Source organism: Monodelphis domestica, chromosome 6, assembly GCF_027887165.1.
Source record: "Monodelphis domestica isolate mMonDom1 chromosome 6, mMonDom1.pri, whole genome shotgun sequence".
NCBI classification, from domain to species: Eukaryota; Metazoa; Chordata; class Mammalia; order Didelphimorphia; family Didelphidae; genus Monodelphis; species Monodelphis domestica.
The window spans coordinates 74,529,287-74,552,471 of NC_077232.1; the positions used below are offsets into that span (position 1 = coordinate 74,529,287).

The 23,185-nt window shown below is 52.2% G+C and overlaps 3 protein-coding genes across 7 annotated transcripts; 1 reads left to right on the forward strand and 2 right to left on the reverse strand.

Moving 5' to 3' along the window:
• Window positions 1–646: 646 nt before the first annotated feature.
• On the reverse strand, window positions 647–3,768 carry AUP1 (AUP1 lipid droplet regulating VLDL assembly factor). Of its 3 annotated transcripts, none has more exons than XM_007496888.3 (12): window positions 3,632–3,768; window positions 3,364–3,501; window positions 3,113–3,263; window positions 2,751–2,935; window positions 2,347–2,419; window positions 2,164–2,237; window positions 1,915–1,981; window positions 1,707–1,812; window positions 1,516–1,635; window positions 1,210–1,343; window positions 937–1,052; window positions 647–826 (listed from the first exon to the last, which is right to left on the reverse strand). In XM_007496888.3, exons 1-12 carry the CDS (start codon window positions 3,679–3,681, stop codon window positions 790–792), a joined length of 1,251 nt encoding a protein of 416 aa, XP_007496950.1. In that variant the 5' UTR covers window positions 3,682–3,768; the 3' UTR covers window positions 647–789. The 3 variants fall into 3 exon arrangements, with proteins under 3 accessions (XP_007496950.1, XP_056659613.1, XP_056659614.1); XM_056803635.1 differs by having other exon boundaries at window positions 2,751–3,022; XM_056803636.1 differs by having other exon boundaries at window positions 2,751–3,263.
• Window positions 3,769–4,030: 262 nt separating this feature from the next.
• On the forward strand, window positions 4,031–7,704 carry HTRA2 (HtrA serine peptidase 2). Its single transcript, XM_001376644.3, has 8 exons — window positions 4,031–4,427; window positions 4,765–4,969; window positions 5,100–5,294; window positions 5,490–5,522; window positions 5,703–5,808; window positions 6,376–6,445; window positions 7,101–7,196; window positions 7,299–7,704. The coding sequence occupies exons 1-8, from the start codon at window positions 4,051–4,053 to the stop codon at window positions 7,462–7,464; spliced, it is 1,248 nt and encodes a 415-aa protein (XP_001376681.1). The 5' UTR covers window positions 4,031–4,050; the 3' UTR covers window positions 7,465–7,704.
• On the reverse strand, window positions 7,653–23,082 carry LOXL3 (lysyl oxidase like 3). Of its 3 annotated transcripts, XM_007496890.2 has the most exons (15): window positions 22,948–23,082; window positions 21,255–21,576; window positions 20,351–20,514; window positions 19,085–19,302; window positions 13,603–13,662; window positions 10,524–10,743; window positions 10,119–10,299; window positions 9,820–9,974; window positions 9,498–9,665; window positions 9,251–9,413; window positions 8,833–9,076; window positions 8,610–8,725; window positions 8,361–8,497; window positions 8,169–8,280; window positions 7,653–8,041 (listed from the first exon to the last, which is right to left on the reverse strand). In XM_007496890.2, the coding sequence occupies exons 2-15, from the start codon at window positions 21,571–21,573 to the stop codon at window positions 7,968–7,970; spliced, it is 2,331 nt and encodes a 776-aa protein (XP_007496952.1). In that variant the 5' UTR covers window positions 21,574–21,576; window positions 22,948–23,082; the 3' UTR covers window positions 7,653–7,967. The 3 variants fall into 3 exon arrangements, with proteins under 3 accessions (XP_007496952.1, XP_007496953.1, XP_056659601.1); XM_007496891.2 differs by lacking the exon at window positions 13,603–13,662; XM_056803623.1 differs by lacking the exons at window positions 10,119–10,299; window positions 10,524–10,743; window positions 13,603–13,662; ... (1 more) ...; window positions 21,255–21,576; window positions 22,948–23,082 and having other exon boundaries at window positions 19,085–19,243.
• Window positions 23,083–23,185: the final 103 nt, after the last annotated feature.

Sequence of the window (23,185 nt, forward strand, 5' to 3'; positions counted from 1 at the left end):
TAGGGGGCGGTCAGAGATCAGGGGGGCGAGGGGCGGCGCGGGAGAGCGTGGCAGAGTCGCCAGTCTCATGGAATCAAACCTGCACTAGAAGAAGACGCGAGCTGGAGAAGGCGACACTCCAACACTCCGACTCCGACCTTACCCCACCCGACGGGCGCCAGCTGTCCTAACCCGCCCCGCCCTTCACGCTCAGCACAAAGGTAAATTCCGGCTCCACCCCGAAGCCCGGTGTGGGGGGCGTGGTCGCCTCCCCACCCCCGCCGGGGACCGGGAACCCATGGAAACGAGGGCTCCACCACTCCGCACTGAGCATGTGCGAGGCCGGCACCGTCAGAACGCTTTGCATGCCGGACCCTAGCGGTGAAACGTATTCTGGAACTTGTAGTTGAGAAATAGGGGGTTCTGTGCTTCCGTCTGGCAGAGGTTAAAAACCAAATTTGGCCCCATTCTTCAAGGGCTATTAATTAAGCCTTTAATCCAGTTTGACTTTCCTCCACAACTTGCTTCCATCTCTTCAGAAAATCCGATAAATTCCAAGGACCCTCTCCCTCCCCCAATATAGCCAATACCCTAGAATCAATAAGGGGGGGAGGGGCATGATTCTACCCTAAGGACTCCAGAAGCCCAGACAGGAAATGAGGCTGTCTTGAGTGAAAACCCTGAATTTAATGGGAAGTTGGGGAGCCCCCTTCCCTCCCTTCACACAACCCACCCATCCGGCCTGTGTGTGGGGGGGCCTGCCCCCTGGCTTCAGTCCTGCGGCCCTGGCTTGCTCCTTCTCCTTTGGGCTCAGTCAGTCTCCTGGGCCCGTCTCTCTGTGTATCGCCTGTAAGATGGGGAGGGAGGTTGGGAAATTTGGGCCATACATGGGTCTACTGTGTGATTTTTCTCACCCTCTTGCTCCCCCCACCTTCCCCAGGCTCCTTCCAACCTCACCTTCGGGCGTATTCATATAGTGCCTGCTTCCTCTCCTGCAGGCTCTCCTGACGGGCCCAGGAAGACTTGGCAAACAGAGCTGCAGGCTGAGGGGTCACGGGGTCAGAGCCGGGGGACTAGGGGTCACAGGGTTGAGATGTTATCGAGTATTTATTGAGCACCCAACTTACAAAAGATGCTGGGGAACTGAAGGTTCCATTTTGGGATTACCCCATGTCCTACCCTCCAGCCTGAGACTTGCACCCCTCCCCCCCTTGACTTCCTGGGTCTCACCTTGGAGACAGAAGTTGTGGGAAGGGGCCCAGAAGGTGGAAGGGTCTGAGACCCCTCAGCAATTTCCTCTGGCACAAAGGCTACAGCTCCCTCCAACAGATTAGTGATAGTTGTGTCTACACAGCCAGTACGGGCTGGAGAAGAAGAGAGAGGAGAATGAGGGTTTCTCCCCTCCCCTGCTACTACTAAAGTTTCTTCCCCCAGCCCATATTTCCTCCTCTGATTCTCTAGATGAGAGTGTCTCTGGAGGTCTCCCCCATCCCATAACCCCAGTCTCTCTGGAATTGTCTTTCCCTTTCCCCATACCCAGGTCTCTCTGGATGACGCCAATTGGGACATGGGGTAAAACCTCTTTGACTCTTTGTGAAAGATCTGCCAGCTGCCTGTTGGGGGTGAGGCCAGACGTAGAAGGGGTAGAAGATCGAGCTGCAAAAAAGAAATGGCAGATGTGATGAGGTGACCTAAGTACAAAGAGAACCTTTAAGGAGATGACATACCTGACTGGGGGAGATATGTTGCTGGGTGTCGCTGCCGCTTCATATGTTCTGCTTTATCTGCAGGTGTGAGCCGAGTCCCTCTCTGACCCAGTTCCCTGGCCACCAACTGGGGACAATTGGAAGGTGAGGCCAAGGGTCACAGAGTCTGTAGGCCCCCACAAAACACTATGCCTAGGCCTCTTGTCCTAACTCCCCCAATTCTCATTACCTGCTGGACACGGAGGGCAAATGCTTCACCCCCTTCCCCTGGCTGTCGATGGGCAGGATGAAGCCATCTGCAAAAGAGAATTAAAACATAGAGGAAATCTCATAAAAGCTAAAACCTCCCTTCCTCTTCCACAATCCATATTCCCTTGGGTTTGGAGTAGGAGAACATGTGTGGGGGGAAAGCATTAAGGAAGTCAGAGTTTATGAGGTGACCTCCCTCTTTCCCCAGAAACTAAGAAACCGTTAGTACCTTACTTGATACACAGTGAAGGGGACGAAAAGTGACCAGAGCAGCTCCGAGACCCAGGAGGCATCGGACACTGTCTGAAGGGAGGAAATGCAAATATTGAGAACTAAGGGCCTCCAATATGGAGACTCCCTAGCTCCCAACCCCAAGAAACCAAACTCAAACCTTCCCTAGCCATACACTTACCACAGAGACCAAGGGCCTCTGGACCTGAAGGGCAAGTGGTTGAACCATATCTTGGATAGAAAATGGCCAAGAACTGCAAAAGAACAAAAATCACAGAATCAGAGTCAATTGTGAAGGTTGGCTGGGTTGTCAGAAATTTTACCCAGAGAGGTATTAAGAAACTGAACAAATCACCAAAATGAAGGAAACCATAGGAAAGAAAGTGGGAAACATCAAGGGAAAAAAGAGATGGGAGGGGGTTAGAAAAATAAGACCTACTTTGAGGGAAGCCAGGAAATAGCAGGGAAAGGAAGCCCCCCCCCCCCCCATCCCTGGCATCTCCTAGGTTACCTCAATACAAAAGTTTACTGGCTGAAGGAGCCTGTTGTCTACTTTGCCTACTCTTGCTCCTCTTAACCATTTACCTAAAGCGCAAGAGTCCCTCTCGGCCATTGGTTGCCTCTTCTTCGGGGAACAGCAACAAGGGGGTTGGTGGATTTCCCCTCGAAGAACAGAATCTTTTCAGCGACTCCACCAATTCCCCACTGCCATCCAGCTCCACAAAGCCTCGAGACCAGCACACGAAGCCAGGGGGGCTGTTGATCAGAGGCTGGGAGGGAGGGGACAAGGGAGTGGCACCAGAAATAAGGGGAAGGGGTAGAGAGGAAGAAAAAGGATTGTTGGGCTCCGAGTGGCCCTGGGAGGAGAGGAAACTCATCAGGGGAAGGGCTGGAGGACCCCTGAAGGCCGAGTGGGTTAGGGTCCCTCCCCCCTTCGACACACTCACGGTGCTACAGCTGGTGAGAAGGTTGACCATGTTGTGGTCAAAAGGTGTCACGTGATTGGAAATAAAGACCCTGACGCTGGGATCGCGGAGCCGGGGAGCCTCTTGTCGGACCACAAACCCCAGCACCGCACACATGGCCCGGACCACGAACCTGGGGGACACGGGACGTGGTGTGTGACCCCGCCGCGGGGAGGGCCGCCCCTGTCCCTGCCCCCCAGGCCGGGCCGGGCTGGGCCGGGCCAGGCTGGTACCTGCGGAGGACGCTGTCTGGCAGCGCGCAGCTGACGAGGAACACATGGAGCCCGAGGAAGAGGCGGAGCACCAGGAGGCAGAGCCCGACGGGCGCGTAGAGGAGCAGAGCGAGCAGCAGGAAGCCGTCACTGGGGAGCCTGGGCCCCGCGGGGCAGGGGAGGAGGGAAGGCAGCGGCCGTCAGCGGCCCGCGGGCCCGGGGCTGAGAAAGGGCTGGGGCTGGGGGCGGGGAGGGAGGCAGGCAGGGAGGACCGGGGCGGCCTTCTCACCGGTGGGAATCAAAGAGCCGCTCCGGGCCCGGGGCCGGCGAAGGCTCCATCGCCGCCGCCGCCGCCGCCGCCGCCTCAGGGTCTCCCAGACCCCGTCGCCATGTTCGTCCCTGGCCGGCCGCACGGGCTCCTGGGAAGGATAGGGCCGGCCTTTGGGCGCCAGCCCTCCGGGCTGGAGGGCCCAGAACTCCCAACACGCCCCGCGCGTGGGGCCCCGCACAGGATTGTGGGTCTCGGAACGTAGAAAGCCGACTGGGGGACTACGCATCCCGGCATGCACCGCAGGGCCCCGCCCACCCCTGGCTCCAGAACTACAGCACCCAACGTGTCCCGCGACCTGAGCTTCGGTCTCTCCTCCTAGCCCGGATCGACTCTCGGGGCACCGCCTCTGGGGTCGGGCCCAGGGCCGGCTGAGAGCTATGGCGGCTGCGGCAGTGGCAGCGCTGCTGAAGAGGGTGGGACGTGGTCGCGCCTTGAGCCTGGGCGGATTCCGGAGCCTCACCGGGCGGCCCCTACCTCTTTCCGAAGCCGACGAGCCTGGAGCCGCGGAGCCACGAGCCCGCCGGTGGGCGGCGGCTGCTATGGGTGCGGGGGCGGCCGCGGCGCTGTTACTGCTGTGGGGTTCGGGGGGCCGCGGGCGCCGCCTGGGCCTGGGCTTGGGCTTCGCACCCCCCGCCGTCTTGGCTGCCGTCCCTACGCCCCCTTCATCATCCTCCCCACGGCGGCTCTACAACTTTATCGCCGATGTGGTGGAGAAAACTGCGCCCGCCGTGGTTTACATCGAGATCCTGGGCCGGTAACTGGGCAGACTGGCTGAGGGGTGGAGGGGGGAGTGGGGAGGCTGCACTGACCTCTGACCTCCGACCTCCCATTCTCTTCACTCCGCCTCCCCCAAGTCCCACTTCAGCCTGCCAATGTGGGGTCGGGAACCCCTTACCCGATTTGATTTCTTTAGAACTGGTGGGGTGGGGCAACCAGAATAGAAGGGGACGAAATGACATTCCCCCCGCCTCTACTGAGTTTCACTTCTTGGACAGACAGACCTGCCATAACCCCGCCCAACCCCCCACTGTTGCCCTTTGCCCCTATTCTCTTTCCCCGCCCCCACAGTGTGCTCCTCTTTTCGTCCCCAGACACCCGTTCTCAGGAAGAGAGGTTCCTATCTCCAATGGCTCGGGCTTCATCGTGGCCTCTGATGGCCTCATTGTCACCAATGCCCACGTCGTAGCTGACCGTCGCAGGGTCCGTGTGCGACTGCCCAGTGGGGAGACCTACGAGGCTACTGTTACGGCTGTGGACCCTGTGGCTGATATTGCCACGCTCAGGATCCCAACCAAGGTTGGGGGGGTGGGCATTGGATCAGCCCAGTCCTACTCCAATAGCCCCTCCACCCCTAAGTCCGGCTGATACTCTGACCCAACTCCCTGTGAGCTTCTCAACTTCCTCAGCAATTCCTCCCACTTCCCAGGAGCCCCTTCCCACGCTGCCCTTGGGCCGCTCAGCTGAAGTCCGCCAGGGTGAATTTGTTGTTGCCATGGGAAGTCCTTTCGCACTTCAGAACACCATCACCTCTGGCATCGTTAGCTCAGCCCAGCGGCGGGCCCGCGACCTTGGTCTACCTCAGCCCAACGTTGAGTATATCCAGACGGATGCAGCTATTGATGTACGCGGGGGATGGAGAGTTAGGACAGGGGTGTGAAGGTAGATTTGGCCATAGTGTGTAGAGGAAGATGGGGTGATAGATGTAGTCTTTGTGGTATGTGTGGTTGGACAGGATGGATGTGGAATTTGGAAAAAAGACATTCTATGTCCCAGGCTTATTCTCTTACCATTTCTTTTTTTCTTTTTCTTTTTTTAGTTTGGAAATTCCGGGGGTCCCCTGGTTAATTTGGTAAGTATGCCATTCAGTTGATTCCCCCAACAACCCATTTGGGGATGGGGAAAGAACCCTTTGCATAAAGATCATTGGTCAGGTTCTGGGGCTGGCCCCATCTCCCTGTCCATCTGTGTCTCCCCCTCACCCCTGTACCCCTGGCTGGTTTGTGCTGGGGTGGGGGCTGTGTCTCTGCAGGATGGAGAAGTGATTGGGGTGAATACAATGAAGGTCACAGCTGGGATCTCTTTTGCCATCCCTTCTGACCGCCTCCGAGAGTTCCTGCAGCGAGGGGGGAAGAAGAGTAAGTAGGGAGAAGCCAGAGGGGAGCTTTGATGATTCCCCCAGTGATGGTGGCAGTAAAGGAAGAGTAGTGACTGAGGAAGGAGGGAAGGGGGTAATTGGGGGGATGAAAGGATGACTAAGAAGAGAAGACAGATTGGAGGCTCTGTAGTTTTCTTGTTCTAAATCTTTACCTTCTATGTTAGAATCAATATTAAGTATTAACTTTAAGACAGTTGGATTTCAAGTGATTTGCCCAGGATCACACAGCTAGGAAGTGTCTGAGGTCAAACTTGAACCCAGGCCCTTCAGATTCTAAGCCTGATGTGTACTATCTACTAAACCACCTAGTTGTCCTGGCTCCTTAATTTTCTTTTTTTAAAACCCTTACCTTCTGTCTTGGAATCAATACTGTGTATTGGCACTGGTAAGGGCTAGGCACTGGGGGTCAACTGACTTGCCCAGGGTCACATAGCTGGGAAGTATCTGAGGACAGATTTGAACCCAGGACCTCCCACTAGGCCTGACTCTCAATCCACTGAGTTACTCAACTGCCCCATCTGGCTCCTTAATTTTCTATCTGTAATAGGTTCCTGGTTTGGGACCAGCGAATCGAAACGTCGATACATTGGGGTGATGATGCTGACTTTAACACCCAGGTATAATTGAGAAGAATGGAGTGGGAGTTGCAAAATGACTTCCAGGTTGAGAATCTTAAATCACTAATTTTGGGCCAAACCGTCTAAAAGGGTTTGACACCAGCCAGTAGACTGTAAAGAGAACTGACAACCTTTCCCCATATGTCTCATGATCACCTTATTTCAGGCCCAAGTCCTCCAGCTTAAGACATTTTGCTCAAGTTGCTCTGTTCTTAAAATTCTAATAATTCGCTGTTGCCTATGGAATAAAGTACATTCTGAGCCTGATGTTCAGGGCCCCAGCTTACCTTTCATGTTTTATCACTGTTCTCTGAAGATTCTGGCCAGACTAGAGTAGTGGTTTTTGCACCTTTGGTTACATCTCCATGTTCAAAATGCCCTATTTTTTCTCTACCCATCTTGTGAGGCCCAGCTTAAGTTCCAACTCTGAAACCTTCAGTGAATACTCTGTCTTCAATGTTTCCTCTCTTTTCTGAGCTTCCATATTTGCTATTGTTGATGCCCCTCGTTTGTGCAAGGATTGATACTTCAGTCACCCTTTTTTACCCCCAGAATTTCAGTTAGGGGCTTATATAGAGAATGTGGTCAACAGGTTTAGCAGATAAGGGGTGGGGTGGCTGGGTATGGCCATAACCATGTTTCATGTCCCCATCAGCATCCTGGCTGAGCTGCAGCTCCGAGAGCCAAGCTTCCCTGATGTCCAGCATGGTGTCCTCATCCACAAAGTCATCCTGGGCTCCCCTGCACACCGGTGAGGCAGAGGAGGTTGTGTCTCAATGGGCACAGGGGAGCTGTGGGAGCCTGCAGGAGGGAGGGCAGGGCCACAGTTCCCCTCCTTGATTCTCTTCTCCAGGGCTGGTCTGAGGCCAGGGGACATAATTCTTTGCATTGGAGATCGGTTGGTGAAGTCAGCAGAAGATGTATATGAGGCTGTTCGTACACAAGCCAAGCTGGCCGTGCAGGTCCGAAGGGGGTTGGATACACTGACCTTGTTTGTGATTCCAGAGGTCACTGAGTGACCAGGACATACTGAAGGGCCTAAGAACTTCCATGATCTTGCTTGCCCCAGTGGAGGGAAAAAGGAGGGTATGGCCCCTGCCCTGTCTCTAGACCCCTTCTTCCTTGAAGCTGGAATAGGTTGGGAGGGGAATAAGGTGGGGAATGAGCCAGGGGAGGGCAGGCCCTCCCCACCTACACACCCCAAAGAAACAAGAAAAACATTTTATATAAAATAAAATAAAAATAAAATAAAATTTTAACTAGTGACATGTTGTAGCCAAAAGTGAGAGGAATAGAATGTATTCCTTCCCAAAACCAAAAGCCTGGAGGTATTGACCGCGTCCCCAGGATGATGTGCATGGTGAGGAGCTGCTCTCTCTGCTCCAGTCCAGTTGTGGAAGGCTGGGGAATCTGCCTTCCCAGACCAGGTGCCAAACTGTTTGGCTGAAGCCAAGGTCCGGCTCCATTAATGCCCTGAGGGTGGGGAGGTCCAAGGATTGAGGCAGTAGATGAACCAGGGGCCTTATACAATTTGGTTGTTGGCCTGGCCAGGGTATCGTTCAAATCTCCTGTTGGCCTCTTCACTGAAAGCATCACCTGTAGGGGAGACAGCCATGGGGCTGGGTCAGGCCCTGGCCCCAGTAGGACTGAGCTGGAGAGTCGGGGCAGGGGGGGGTGGGAGTGGGGGCTTTGTCACCCTGTGCAACCCAGCCAGCCCTGATACCAATGTGGCAGTTGTGCACCCAGATGCGGTGGCCATCATATTTGCAGTTACATTTCATTGCGTTGTTGGTGAAGTCACTCTCAGCCACTTCATAGTTGGGGTTAATGACCACCTGAGGTGGAGAAGAATTAGGGGTCAGTTCCCTTCACCCCTGATCTAGAGATCTCAGATGCCCTTCACTGTTGCCCTCACCTGCAGGATATAGTTTCCTGGTTTCACATCTGTGATGTCAATCCACTGGCAGTCAATGTCATGCCGGTAAAGATCCCAGCAGCCCACAGTGATGCCCTGTTCCCCAAAGTTGGCACACTCATACCGCTTGGAGACATCTGGAAAGGGATGGGGAATTCAGAGGACAGAGCAGCCCGAGGAGGCCTAGGCAGGGACTCTGAGACCTAATAGGGAAGGTGGATGGGGAGCCCCTTCCAGGCTTTGACTCACCTTCGTAACATTCAGTGTCTTCCAGACAGAAACTGGCCTTGTGACCCTCAGCCACCTTGGTGCCATTAGGTGTCAGGATGTCATAGTGAGTAAAGATGTCCATGCTGTGGTAGTGCCTGTGGGGGGTGGGTACAGGGGGTTCCTACAGGCCTGGACCTGCCACTACTGGGAAGGGCTCTGCAGCCCTCTCTCCCTCTCCTGAGCCAACATTCCCCTTCCTCACCCATGGCATTCGTGCCACACCCAGGAGTGCCGCCCAGCTTTGGGCCTGAAGTCTGCTCGGCCAAGGTTATGGATCTGGGAGGAGAAGCGCAGTAGTCGCCGGTGGCCGTAGGGCCAGTTGGCTGCCCGGGCAGAGCGGGCCAGACAGTTTTCCTCAGCTGCGCAGTACAGCATGTGCAGGGGGCGGTCCTCAATGTAAGCGGTCTCTTGCACCAGTGCTGAATGTAGGATCAAGTCTGATGCAGCTAGAAAGGCAGGGGCAGAAGGGTGACCTTGGCGAGTGTGGAGAGCAGGGGGCACCCCCGCCCAGACTGAATAGGGGTTAGTTTTTCACTGGGGCTGCAGGTCCCCCAGCCCTCTGCCTCAAAGAGGGTTCATATTGGGCCAGGGGCCCCCCTCCCTGACCCATTCCCCCTCACTCTCAGAACAGATGACACCAGCAGCAAAGCGTGTGCCCGTCCTCTTGCAGGCGATGTGGGTGCCGTGGTGAGCACACTCTCCTAGGGATAGCTCAGAGCCTGTACAGCGAACTCCACTCAGTACCAAATCAGTGACATTCCCAGAGTCCCAGTACCACGTCTCCTGGAAACATGGATGTGTGGACACATGAGAGCCCAGGAAAATGGGGAGAAAATCCTTACTTTTCCCTTCGTCCTTCATACTCACCTGCAGGCCGTGGTTGGCGTAGCCCAGGCCAAGTTGCCGACAGGCCACCATGGCTTCCAGTGTTCCCCAGTCATCCCCACAGATAAGGCCCCAGCGAGGGGAGCCAGGCCCCCCTACCTGCACCTCCACTCGTCCCTCATAACGGCTACGGCCCCCACTTAGCCGAATCTGCAGAGAGTAAAGGTAAGGCTGAATGAGGTCAAATGGAGGGGGCGGATAGAGATGAGGGATTGGGGGATGGAAGATAGGGAAGTGGGGAGGCTGGAAAAGAAGCAGCAAAGGGAGCTAAGCTGTTGATCAAATGTCGGAGAACAAAGCTGACCATCGTCTCAACCCCGGTGTAGGGCACGTTGCAGCGGACAGCAGCATCCTGGGCATGGGAACAGTCCTCAGCAGTGATGTTCTTGTAGGGGCAGCTCCAGAGGGAAGCTTCCCGACCCGAGCAGCGCACCTCACTCAGGTGGACCGGGCCCATACCTGGGGTTAGGGGACAGAAGTCAGGGGGCTAGAGATAACCACACATCCCTGCAGGGTCTGCCCAATAACTTCCCAGTGCCCCATGGTACCCCCTCCCTCCACCCTATCAAGTACTGTTCTCTGCCCCCTGCCCTTCTAGCTCACCCTGTCCCATTCGGGCACCGCTTAGGGCCTCACGGGCACTGCCAAAGCCCAGTTCCCGGCACAGAACACTGGCCGACTGGAGGTCCCATTTGTGGTCACAGACTGTGCCCCATTCACCGCCCCTCAAGACCTCTACCCGGCCCTCACCCGGCCGTGCTCCGCCTTTCAGACGAAGCCGGGGCTAAAGAGAGACACAAGAGATGGAGGAGAGTATTAGCAGGGATAGACTAGGGAGGTAGGCATTGTTTGGGGCAAGGGGTGGAGAGTATCAAGGATTTGCCAGCCCTAGGGGATTGCTGTCTATCCTAGAGGGTCATTGTCAGGGTCCCACTGATCCCTTGAGGTGAGGTGGGTTGGGTCGGTCAGGGAACGGGGATGGGGGGACCTCCTGCTTGGGTCACACACCTCTCCCCGAGGTTGTGATGACTGCTTCTTTCTCTGGCCACTCGGTGTGGCATAGAGAGGACCTGGCACACAGCTCACCACGGCGGGTGCCCCGCCTGGGCACCGGGCAGTGTCATTGCCACGATAGAATTCCAGGGGGCAGAGGGAGAGGTGAGCCTCAGTGCCCAGACATGCCACTCCATGCAGGCCAAAGGAGTGACGTTGGCGCTGGGCCAGCAGCCTGGGGACAGGGGGAGGAGGAGGATGAGTCCCAAAATTCTAGCCTCCTCCTCCCCATTTCCCCTGCTCCATTCCCTTCCCATCCTTTTCCACAATTTCCCACCCCATTCTCAAAGAGAAGCAAAACTAAAGAGTCTCAGGAGATGCAAGAGGTGGTGCATGTTTCTAAAAGAGAGGAGGAATTTGGACTGAGGAAATAGAGGGAGCCTTCCAGACACAGGGAGGCAGGATAGCTCATTGTGACCTTGACCCTACCTCCAGCAGCCCCCCTGAGGCTGATGAGTAGAAGGAGTCACAGGCTGGGACCAAGGAGGTCCAATGTGGCTGGGGTGGTCAGGAGGTAATGCATGCCTTGGCTTAAACAGGAGACCCAGTCAGCCAGAGTGTAGATATAAATGCTTCTGCATCCACACTGGGGCAGGAATAAGCAACGGAGAAGCAGAAAGTGATGGATGGCATAGGAGAAAGAGCATAGTCAGGAAAGACCTGGATTTGAATCCTGCCTCTGATGCAAAATAGGTATGTGACCAGGAACAAATGACTTCTACTCTCTCTGATCCTATTTCCTTTATCTATAAAATAGGAATAGCGCTTATTCATAGGACTTCTCTCATTGGCTGGTTGTGGGAATAAAGTGAAATCAATATAGCTCCTGTGTCTGCAGGGATTGTGTTCCAAGACCTGCAGTGATTGGCTAAAATCTTGGATGATAGAAGCAAACACCTGCTGACCCTTTATATGTGTGCCCTCTCCCTGCTTCTGCTTCGCTGGGGGCCTAAGTGCCCCCCCCCACAAAAAAAAATCTTCAAAAAAGTGAAAATGAAAGCAGAAAAAAAAAACCTGAAATCTGGAAAGTGAAACTCTACTGTAACGGCTGGAAAATAAATATGTTTTAAGACTTAACAGGCAAAGTAGCTAAGGTTTGGGAAAGAGAGATGGACATGAAGTCACGAGACACTTGAATTCAAATTCTGCCACCTTTGAGCAAGGGCTTAACCTCTCTAGGCTGTTCTCCATGAACAAGGCTGATAATGATACCTAAGATACTTCACTGGGTTGTTGAGAATAGCAAAGGAAATCACAAAGCACTTTGTATACCTTGAGGTGAATATTGTATTTGTTTTTGCGATGAAATGCTCTAGATAATGATGAGAGGGGGAGAGCAGCTTTCCAGACTATTCCAGGACAGAGAGGTGGGACTACTGGACTTGGGAAGGAGACACAGGATAGCAGGATGTGGGATGGCTCCAGATGAGTCAGTCCTGGAGAGATGGTCCAGGCAGCAGATGGGTGTGGCAGGGAGAGAGGAAGGGAGCTGAGACCTTGAGAGGAGCAGAGAAGAGGGAGCATGATGGGAAGTTAAGGCCAAAAGACGTGCCTGGCCTGGAGACTTGCAATGGGGTCTCGAGAGGGGTTACTCCATGCATCTCAAGTGAAAACAATGAGAGAAAGCTCCCATAATAAAGTGGAAACTTTGGCCAAACAGCCACATGGGATGGAGCTGGAGTTGTTCGAGGGAGCCAGGAATATCTGGGGGACTTTGTTCCTTGGAGGAATAAGCACCTAAGGGTTGATGGGTGGACAAGAGAGATGTATTTGTTCCCTGGAACAATAGGCCCCAGTCCAACAGAGGGGGGAGCCAGGCAGGACTTGGGCGAAGAAGGCAGGTTCACGCTTGGGAAAAGCAGGGAAAACTTCATCTTGTAGATGCTCAGTATTAGATAGGGCAGGGCTGAGACAACACAACACCCCGCCTGTGAAGATGGGTAGGAGGATAAGTGCAAACTGGAGGGGGAAATGTGCGTGTGAGAACACGTCATACAAGAAGCCCAGAATAAAGAGTGTCAAGGACCCCAAGGACCGGGGCATGTCAGGGGTCCTAGAAGTGGAAACAGTTTTATCCCAGAGTGGAGAGAGAAGCTCTTTGGAGGAGGTCTGGGCCCCATTGAGAAGAATGCAGGCATCAAAAAGACATCGGAGCAGAGCTTCCAAAGACCTTCCAACCATCAGCGTGAGACACTCACTGGCTGCTGAGACACGCCAGAGAAGCATTTCGTGATCTCTGGCCCAAGATGGGGAAAGAAGAGAGTAATGAATTTGAATTCTCCCTTTGGTCTATGCTGGCCAAGCAGAGAGATTCCCGAACTCAATCGTCTTCTGCAGCCACTAAGGAGGTAGAAGTGTTTGTTCTGGGGGGCAGGAGGGGAGGTAGGATGGGGTGTACTGTGGTGCAGAGGGATAAACTCTGGACTTGTATTCAGGAGACCTAAACTGAAGTCTGCTCTAACACTACTTCTACCATCTCTGGCAAATCCCTTCCCTGCTGAGGCTTAATTTCCTCTCTTTAAAATGGGAATCATCTCTGTCTTACCAACTGCTGCACAGAAGTATTTAACATGACGAATGTTTTTGTGTAAATGGGAGTGGAATTGTTATTTTTAGGCCTAAGAAGACAGGCATCAGGAGATATATCACAGCCCTAGAGCTCTAAGTAACTTGAAGAGAGGACCAGTCACAGCTTGTTGTTATAAATGCCCCTGCATTAGAAAGCTTGAGGGATGGCTGATGTGGCCCTTTCTAATAGAAGGGTTCAAGAGGGTATCCTGAATTTCACCTCCATACCAGCTGGGCTGAAAGAATCTACAGTGAAGGACAGATTCACTGCCCACTTGGGCAAACATAAGCTGGGGAAGGGAGTAGAAAGAAGCAACATGCAACTAGACTCATCAGAGCTCCAGGCCCCTAAAGCCCTCCCTCTTTCCTCGAGCCCCCAACCAGGCAGGTCCCTCTGGTCCCCTGCTCAGACCATGGGCTCTCAGTCGCTGTATGTCTCCTTTTAACCATCCAGTTCTTTATTTACCTCTTGGTGGGCCCCTTGCCTGCACGGGGTTTATGTTTGGCTTTAAGCTTGGTGACTGGCCTGGAAAAAGGAGACAGGCATGGAGGAAGGTAGGAGACAAGTGGAGGGGGTCAGGAAGGGGCAGGGGCCATCAGATGCCTTGTCTTTTCTGTTCTGTTTGACAGAAAGAGACAGGGCTGAGGGAGAGGAAGGAAGGGGAGACAGGGAGAACAGTCTGGTAGTTGGGGCACACTGTCCACACTGACTCTTCCATGGCCACTTTGAACAGGGCTCCAGGGGCCCATGCTGCCCCACTGGAGACATCTGCTCATAGCAGGGAAGAGGAAGGAGTCAGGGAAAGGTTGGTCAAATCTAGGCAGAGCCATGGGAAAGAAGTGAAGGGAAAGGGAGGAAAATAGGGGGTTGTGGAGGGGAGCAAATGTGAATCGAGGCTGGTGGGCTCAGCCCTGGGGTGTTGAGGGGGGCAGAAGGAAGTGCATCTTCTGCTTGTCCCCATGTTTGACCCTGCTTGGCCACACCCCGATTCACTAGCTTGGGATCTGGAAAGGACAGTGTCCTTCCAGTTCCTGGAGCCACAGGGAGGATCAGGAGGCCCCTGGATTCAGCCAGAGGTCAACCCCCTCCTGCCCTGTTACCTGCCACGAGACCCACGAGACCCACGGCGTTGGGCAGAGGCCTTGGCTGCCCGTTTCCTCAACCGTCTGTGAGGACAAGAGAACACTGGGGTAAGGACAAGCCTGGGGCCCAGAATCAGGTAGAGGGAAGGTCAGTGGAGGGCAGGAACAAAAGAAATTAACCCCAGTGGCTTAGAGGGACTTCTTAACTCCTGCCCTGCTCTCTTTGGGTTTAGAGAGGTCCCCAGCAGCTAAAGGATCAACATCCCCCCTTTTCCCAGTTAAGCTATCAGACAGACCCTCATAATTCCAGGTTGGGTGAAGGCCTAGGATCAGTAGGAGGGGAAGGCTACGTCTGAAGATTTAGGGCAGGATTCTTGCCCTAGGATGACAGGGACCACCAGAAGGCAGGATGGGAACCAAGAGTTTTAAGTTAGCTAAAAGTAGCACTAGGGAGGTTGGGGGTAGCAGGTAGTGTTTGGATCAAGACTCTCAGGGAGACTGGGGGGGTCAAGACCACGAATTCTGACGTTGGCCAAGAATGAAACTGTAATCTGGACTGTGGCCAGGCTGATGGAACTGGGAAGGCCAACCCTGGTCAGGCCCAAGCAGATCAGCTAATCCGGCTGACCTCTCTTCTTGGTCCAAAGCCAGGTCCAGGGCTTATTGCCAAGAAGGGAAACCAAGAATGTGAGGCTGAGGCCAGGCAGAGCCAGTACACTTTGGGGAATGGAACGAGTGGCAGGCAAGGCCCTAACTGGTCCAACTACCCCTTCCCTAGCCCCAGCTTGGATCAGCTTCCAATGAATGAGGTCCAAGAGTTTGCTTCCTTTCTTACTGGCCTAAGCTCAGTATATTCTAAACCAAATTCTTCTTCCCCTGATCCCCAACTACCCCCCCCTCCTAATTCCCTCTCCCTAAGTGGCACCGCCATCTCTCCAGTTACCCACACTTCTGAATTGTGAGTTCTCTGGCTCTTTCCTCCACTCCAATTGCCATGTTTGGTCAATTCTACCTCCACATGATCTCTCTTTAAAACAAACAAACCCTTATCTTCCATCTTAAAAGCAATATTGTTCTAAGGCAGAAGAGTAGTAAGGGCTAGGTAATGAGGGTTAAGTGACTTCCCCAGGGAGGAACAGCTACGAAATGTCTGAGGCCACATCTGAACCCAGGTCCTCCCTTCTCTGGCCCTGGCTCTCAATCCACGGAGCCACCTACTTACCCCCTACTCTATTTCTTGAATTCATCCCCTCTTACTTGGACTGTTGTAACAGCTTCCTAACACCAGCTTCTCTCTTCTGACTATCATCTCTTTCCACACAGCTCCAGTACTATTTGGATAATGCACAGATCTGACCCATATCATTTTTTAAACCTTCAATAATTCCCTTTTGCCAATAGAAACTCCTTGGATTATCCCACCATAAACAAGATAATGCTTTTGAAAAGATGTAGCACTCATTTTTGCTAACACTTAAAAAATGTATAGGCATTGGAGCAACATTTCAAATATCATAAAAAGTATCTATCTAAAATCAAAGCAATCATCCTATGAAGTGAGGACATAGTAGAACTTTCCTCAATAAATACAGAAAGAAAGAAAGAAACTCCCTGGGCTGGCCCTGAAGGCTGTCTACAATCTGGTTATCGCCTATGGCATGTCACTCTCAAGCACTTTCCATGCCAATTAAATTGGGCAAATCGCTGTTGCCTGTGTACGGCAAGCCCCATGCTCCCAACTTTGCTTTTATACAGATGTCTCCCTCCATACCTAGAATGCCCTTCCTCTTCTCTCCTGCCACTTGGGACCCCTGGCTTCTTTGGGATGCAAGCAGCTTAGCTCCCACTTCCTAAAGGAGACTTATCCTGATTCCTTCTGCCATTGCTTTTTCCTTCTTGCAATCACCATGCGTTACTTTATGCATACTTTGTTTCTATTTATTTGTACACATGTATCTCTCCTAATAGAATGGAAACTCTGGAGAGGCAAGGACTATCTTTATTTGTGTATCCTCAGCACCGAGCACTTAAATGCTGAATTGAGTAGAATTCACGAATCCTAAATCGCATCCAAATTGTACTATTTGTCACCTCCAGTTCTTTTCCCATCTTCTTGTTTCTATAATATTGTTTCCCCTCCTTCATCCCCAACCACGCATGGGATGAACTCAGCACCCGGAAATTGAAATCTATCCTTTTTCCCAAAGTGGATCAGATGCCACCACCTCCTCTATGAAGTTTTCTAAGACTTCCCAATTGAAAGCCACTTCAGCCTTTCTTATTCCTTCGTGCATTATGACTTGTAAAACTCTTTGTATTTGACTATAAGTTCCTTGAAGGCAGGGACCATTAAAAAAGCCAAAACCTTATCTTCCAGCCTTCAACTGATGCTGAACTGCTAAATGTCATTTCCAAGGTAGAGGTGTGGTAAGGGCTAGGCAATTGGGAGTTAAGTGACTTGTCCAGGGTCACAGAGCTAGGAAGTGTCAGAAGCCAGATTGACCCTAGGACCTCCCGTCTCTTGGCTCTGCTCTCTATCCATGGGGTTGGGTTACCTGGCTTGTCCCTGAGACTATTTAAAAAAAAAAAAAAATCTTGGCCTTGCCCAAAGTAGGTACTCCACTTGTATTGAATTTGCTTTTCTCCAATTGAAGAGGTTCCTAGTTTCTTGAATTTAGGTCATGAAGAATTGGAAATAAGTGAATAATAATAGAGCAGTTCTTAATTGGATCTTGAAGCATCAAACAATGACTGAAATGCTTGAATGACAACAACCTCTTTCCTGATCTCCTCTCTTGCCTCTCCAACTCCAACTTGCATCTCCCATTGCCTATACAAATTCTTGAATTGGATGTCCCATAGGCATCCTGAACTCAACCTGTCTAAAATTGAGCTCATTATCTTTCCTCCAAAGCTTTTCTTCCTAGTTTCTGCCTTTTAAGGGTACCAGTCCCCAGCCTTATCCCTCTCATGCCCCATAAACAATCCATTGCCGAGTTGCCTGCCTACCTTTGGAACATCTTACACGTGCTCCCTTCTTTCCTGGGACACTGCTGTCACTCTGGTACCAGCCCTCAATACCCAATGCCTGGACAATGACGACAGCCTTCTGGTTGTTTCCCTGTCTCATTTGACCATGTCACCCTCCCCACCCCCATCCCACAAACCCACAAACTCGAGAGGCTCCTAATTACCTCCTCCAGGATCAAATATAAAATCCTTTGTTTGGTTTTTAATAGTTCCCCATAACCTGGCCCTTCCTACCTCTCTAATCTTCTTACCTTTATTGCTCCTGCATACACTGTGAGCCAATGACCTGGCCACCTTCCTGCTCCTTAAACATACACCCTGGCTCCTGACTGCAGACATATTCACCAGTTATTTCCAAACCTGGAACCTTCTCCCTCCTCTTCTTTCTGGCTTCCCTGGCTTCCTTCCAGTCACCCTCTACATCAAGTCTCCTAGCCCTCAACCTTAGTGCCTCCTTCTCTCCGAGATGATCTCCCCTTCTTGTCTGTCTTTATCTTGTTTGCACATAGCCCTCCTTTCGCCAGCCCTGTGTCTCCTCTAGGAGACTGTGAGCTCTTTGAGATCGGGGAATGCTTTTTGTCCCTTTTTGCTTCCCAGTAGTTAGCAGACACAGTGTCTGGCACTTAAAGGTAACCAGACTTGGATCTGACATCTGAGGAAATAGGCTTAATTCTGGCTTTATCACTATATGACAAGCTGTGTGTCTTTGGGTCAGTCTTTCCTCTCTTTGAAACTCAGTTTCTTCATCTGTAAAATAAAGGGGTTGTACTAATTTATTCCTAAAGGCTTCTTCCCACCCTAAATCTATGTTATGATATGTCACAGACATGGTGCAAAGCAATCAGGAGAAATGACAAACAGTTCCTGCCCAATTATATTCTACAATGAACAAATGCAGCTTCTTCCAGGAAGCCTTTCCTGATCTCTTCCCCTTCTGCTTTGGTGGACTCAGGCTTCCAAGATCACTAGGGCAAGAGTGAACTCCAGAAAAGAAGTGCAGTACTATTGGGGCATGGAAAGGCTCAGACCAACCCAAGATGGAGCCCCACCCCATTACAGTGAAACTCTGCCCATTCAGGCACCCCATCCCTCCAGGGCACCCACTCAGGTCCCATCCTTCAAACTGTCCTTCTAGAGTCTTTCACCCTTCAGATCCCAATCCTGTCTCATGGCTCAGACCCCTTCCACCTAGACTCTAAGACCCCACCACCTTTGCCCCTTCTCTCTCTCTCTCTCTCTCTCTCTCTCTCTCTCTCTCTCTCTCTCTCTCTCTCTTAACCCTTATCATCTATCTTAGTATCAATTCTAAGGTAGAAGAGCAGTAAGGGTTAGGCAGTCTGAGTTAGGTGACTTGCCCAGGGTCACATAGTAAGGAAGTGTCTGAGGCCAGATTTGAACTTGGGTTCCCTGAACTCCAGGCCTGGTACTCTATTTGTTGTGCAACCTAGCTGCTCCCACCCTTTTAGTCTTCAGACTTAAACCTCATATCCTTAAAATTCAGACCTTTTGGCATAGCAGTACCATTTCCCCCTTTTATACCTCAAAATGCAGAATTCCTCAAACCCTGGATCCTCTCACACATCAAATTTGCTCACTCAGTCTTTGAACCTCACACCAATGTTGGCTTTGACTTGACTTTCACCCTATCAAATCTGGGACAACCTCTCAAATTAGGCCCCTTCTGAACCCAAAATTCCAGCCCTTGACATATTTCAGAGTTCAGGCTCTCTCACACTCCTAGACCCATTCTGAGCCCTCTTTACTTCACATCCCTCTCACTCCTCGAACCTGGGATTCCCTTTTCCCTATGCCTTGGCCCATCCCTGTTCTCTTACCTGTAGAAGGCAGCATTCACCCTCCTCTCGCTAGGAAAGCCCAGCATACCGCAGACCACTCGGCTGTTTTGGGGGTTCCATCCTCGGTCACACACCTGGGCCCACCCCCCAGGGAGTCGGACCTCAACCAGCCCCTCGGTGACAGGCAGGGGCCGACGGCCCCCACCCACAGCTGGCTTCAGACGAATCTCTTCTACCTGCAGGTGCTGCTCTTCCACCTGGGAATGGGATGGGACAGGCCTGGGTAAGCCCATAATCACACAAACACATCTTGGGGACTCAAAGGACCACGGAGTTGGGACAGCCCAGGGAAAAGGCTCATTCCCATCCTTTTACTTACCGGAGGACCATGGGAAGGGACCTTAGAGATCACCTTGGAACCTTTCCATTTTACAGCAGGGAAACAGCTAGGGTGGAGTGTATTAAAACTGTTTAACTCCCCAGCCTTAGATCTCCCCCCAGAGGACCCTGAAACAAAAATTCTTCCTCACATAATGATAACTAAAATTTCTATAGAAAATCTAACCCCCTCCTGAAAAAAAAATTGGAAGAAAAGAAAGTCCAAGCAAAAGTTTCCCTCATAGCAACCTTGTGAGAGAAGCAATAGGAAGATGATTGATCCCATTTTACAGATGAAGCAACTACTGATGAGAGAGCGGTAGGAGATGGGGCTGATTGGAGGATTGGCTCTGGAGCTGGAATAGATCTTGGAGATCATCTGTTGAGTCCAAATGCCTTGTAAACTGAGGCCCAGGAAGGCTAAATGACTTGTTAGACACTAAGGAAGCAGCAGAGCCCAGATGTGAAGCTTATCTTTGGACTTCCAAACCAGTACTCATTCCACTAAATCAGGCTACCTTCCCTCTGATAGGTATGATATTATCTGCCCTGTGACCCCATATCTTCCCCATCCCATCTCCCAATTCCATTTATAAAGAGCTTTAAGGTTTGCAAAGTGTTTTGCTTTTTAAATATTTCACTTTGGATCTTTGAAAAAATAAAGTAAAATCGAAAAACTAATTTTTATCTCATGTTATCCTCACAGAAACCATGAAACAGTTATAATTATTATCATCATCACTTTACAAATGAGGAAAGTGAGGCAAGACAAAGGTTTAGTGACTTGCCTAGGGTCACATAGCTAGTGAATGTCAGAAATAGGATTTGAACTCATTTCTCTGACTCAAGGTCTAGTTCTTCCTCTACACGTTGCACCATCTTAGCTGCCCCATGTAGGAACTACCCTTTGCCCATATACCCACCAACCTCTATGATGTTGGAGTCGGAGAAGCCAGGAAGGCGCTGGTCCTTGCACACAACACCAGCATCCTCTTCGTGCGTACAGTCGCTGTTGCCCCAGCCCCGAGAGTTGCACTCAGCCACACTTTTCTCGGTTCCTCTGCAGTTCAGGTTATCCAGCCAGATTCGGCCTTGAGTGGGACAACAAAGACAGGGAGTGCCAGCTTCATAATGATGAGTAAGCCTTCTCTTTCCCTAGGGTCATGAATCTAGACCTGGGAGAAACTTCAGAGGTTATTTATCTACTCCAACCTCATTCTACAGAGAAGGAAACTGAGGGCCAAAGAGGCTGTGAATTGCCCCTAAGTATCAGAGGTGGATTTGAACCCATATTCTCTGACTGGGGATCTATGCTGTCTCTCGGTTTCTAGTCACCCTGCATCATGTACGTTTCTTTTTCCCTCTGGATGTGCTTAAATGTGGTGCCCAGAATTGGATCCAATTCATACCAGGGATGGTCTGACCCAGTAGAGAATCTCCTTCCTTGTTCTGGGTACTCAGCCTCGACTGACAGTCTTCAGTCACTTTACCTTTTTCACTTGACAGAGAGCTCCCATGCAGTCTTTTAAACCTCTCAGATCCTTCACTTAGGAATAGTTTATTTGTTCATGCCTACAGGGGAAGTGCAGTTGGTTTTTTGAACCCAAGCCCAAGACTTTATGTTTCTCTTTATCATACTTTGTCATATTAGATTTAGCCGGAACATATATTTTTAGATTTAGACTGTCAATATGGGAGTTATTCGCTCAGCTTCTCCTTCCTCTCCTGGCCTCAACAGTTCTGATTTCATATCATCTGCAAACTTCATCTTCTTTTGTGTCTTCCGAAACTGAGACTGGACTTGGTGCTAGTCCTCTCTACTTGTTCTCACCTGTGCCTGCGCCGTACTTGGCACTGTGGGTCCATCCTGTGGCTTCAGTAAAGCCCAGCTCCCGACATAGCACGTGAGCCGCTTGCAGTGTGAAGTCATCATCACAGATGGTACCCCACTCGCCAGCCCTCTGGATTTCCACACGGCCCTCATAGTGCTTCCGAGGGAAACCCGCCAGGCGGAAACGAAGCTTGCCACCAGTGCCCGCTGCAGGGCTTGGGGATGGAGAGGGGGCTCCCAGGCACCAGGGGGTTAGCATGCACAGAAGCAGCCCCCAAAGACCCCACTGTTGGCCCCAGGCGAGCCTCCTGTCAGACATGGTCTAAAGGAAACAGAAATCCAGCCTTGAGTGATAATGAGGTGGTGACAGAAGCGACATGACAGAGACAGTAAGGCAGAGAGGGAGGAAGGAGAAACAGAGGAAGGCACAGTGAGAGGGAGGGAAGGAGATGCCCTGTGAACTAGGATGCGGAATGATGGGCAGAACGAGAGGGAGAAAAAGTGGAAGAACGATGAATGAGTGGGTGAGACAGGCTTTTGTTGAATCTTGTTTGAAGAGGAGACTCTGAGAACCTCCTCAGAGCATGTGCAGGGAAGGATCCGAGGAACACACACACACACACACACACACACACAGTTCGCCCTCTTTTACACACCCACAGGGCTCCAAACAGGCATTCTAGCAGCTAGCTGCATGGATCACACATAGAAGCCATGAGGAGCCTCCACAGTGACAGTGACACAGGAAACACGGTCACGGACAGTGCCACTGTGACTGAGTCACACACTAGCACTCGGGCCCCTGGGCTACCTGTCCCAGGGGAGCATGGGGACCCAGAGGGACCAGGGTAGGGTGGATGGGGCGGGGCAGTGGGAGCCACTGGGAGGGAGGGAGAGAGGGAGGAGGGAGTGCTTAGGTCCAAGTGGTTACTGAGGCAACAGAGAGTAGGCCAGGGAGACAGGCCCAGTCCCTGGGGGATGGGATAGGAGCAGCTGACTTTGGGGCTTTGGTATTTCCATCCCCCACAGAGGAGTCTTTGGAGGGGGCAAACTGGACCTTGCCCTATGCCCCCCTCCCCCCCAGCCTTTCCTCTTCTTTCCCTCCAGTCTTTTATGGAAACTTTGACTTTTCTGGGCCAGACTCCCAGCAGAGACTCCTGTCCTCTTTTCCCCTCTCCACCCTGCTGGCCTCCTCCCTTGCCTGACCCTCAGCCACTGCCCTAATCCCCTCCTCTGCTGCCACATTCTCTGCCCCCTGCCAGGCCTGCTCTTTCACCTTTCCTTTCCTGACCTCTTCTGGGCCGGCCACCAAGTGAGCTCCTTCATGTAACTGGGGCCGGGTCAATGACAGAAAGCACCGAACACCTTCAAGTGGCGATCTTCACCCCCAGAAACCCTGGTCCTCTGTTGCCCCCCTTCTCCCTCCAGCACGCCGCTGGTTTCTTCCTCCTCATCACCTGATCCCCCCATTTGTCCGACCCTCCTGTATCCTCTATCCCTGTCGCCCTCCAGCTTCCCTACACCCGACTCTCTCCACTCTCATCCTCCTCACATCTTTCCTCCTCAATCCCATCCCCCGTTGCCCCCCCTCCATCCTCTGGGGCTCCCCTTCCTTTCCCCGGGACCATCACCCATCCTCCCTCCCACCCTCCCCGCGGGTCCGTTTTGCTCCCCTCTCCCCAGGCGCCCCTACCTCTGGCCTGGAAGTAGCCTCCAAAAGAATGATGGGGGGACGTCAATCCTGGCCTCAGAGCTTAATCCAGGGACTTCCAAGAAAGTGCCGGGCCCAGGGAGACTGGACGCCCCTCCCTCAATCCCTCCCACCGTTCCACTCGGTCTGTCCCTCCCCCTCCCTGGCCAGCCAGGCCCCAGCCTCGCCTCCTCCCCTCCGCCCCTGGCCGCTCCACTCAAAGAAGCTTTCTTTCTTCCCC

Excerpts from the sequence above, each read along its gene's own strand:
- AUP1 (XM_056803636.1), bottom strand. The coding sequence starts at position 3,681 with ATGGAGCCTTCGCCGGCCCCGGGCCCGGAGCGGCTCTTTGATTCCCAC. Across the intron at positions 1,344-1,515 it reads CGTCATCCAGAGAGACCTGG|CCCGTACTGGCTGTGTAGAC; the intron begins GTATGGGGAAAG and ends CTTCTTCTCCAG. Across the intron at positions 1,053-1,209 it reads CCACAACTTCTGTCTCCAAG|TCCCCCGGCTCTGACCCCGT; the intron begins GTGAGACCCAGG and ends TGTGACCCCTAG.
- HTRA2 (XM_001376644.3), top strand. The coding sequence starts at position 4,051 with ATGGCGGCTGCGGCAGTGGCAGCGCTGCTGAAGAGGGTGGGACGTGGT. Across the intron at positions 5,523-5,702 it reads GGGGTCCCCTGGTTAATTTG|GATGGAGAAGTGATTGGGGT; the intron begins GTAAGTATGCCA and ends GTGTCTCTGCAG. Across the intron at positions 5,809-6,375 it reads GCAGCGAGGGGGGAAGAAGA|GTTCCTGGTTTGGGACCAGC; the intron begins GTAAGTAGGGAG and ends TATCTGTAATAG.
- LOXL3 (XM_007496890.2), bottom strand. The coding sequence starts at position 21,573 with ATGTCTGACAGGAGGCTCGCCTGGGGCCAACAGTGGGGTCTTTGGGGG. Across the intron at positions 13,663-19,084 it reads GTGAATGCTGCCTTCTACAG|GCCAGTCACCAAGCTTAAAG; the intron begins GTAAGAGAACAG and ends TCCTTTTTCCAG. Across the intron at positions 8,042-8,168 it reads GGTGCACAACTGCCACATTG|GTGATGCTTTCAGTGAAGAG; the intron begins GTATCAGGGCTG and ends TCTCCCCTACAG.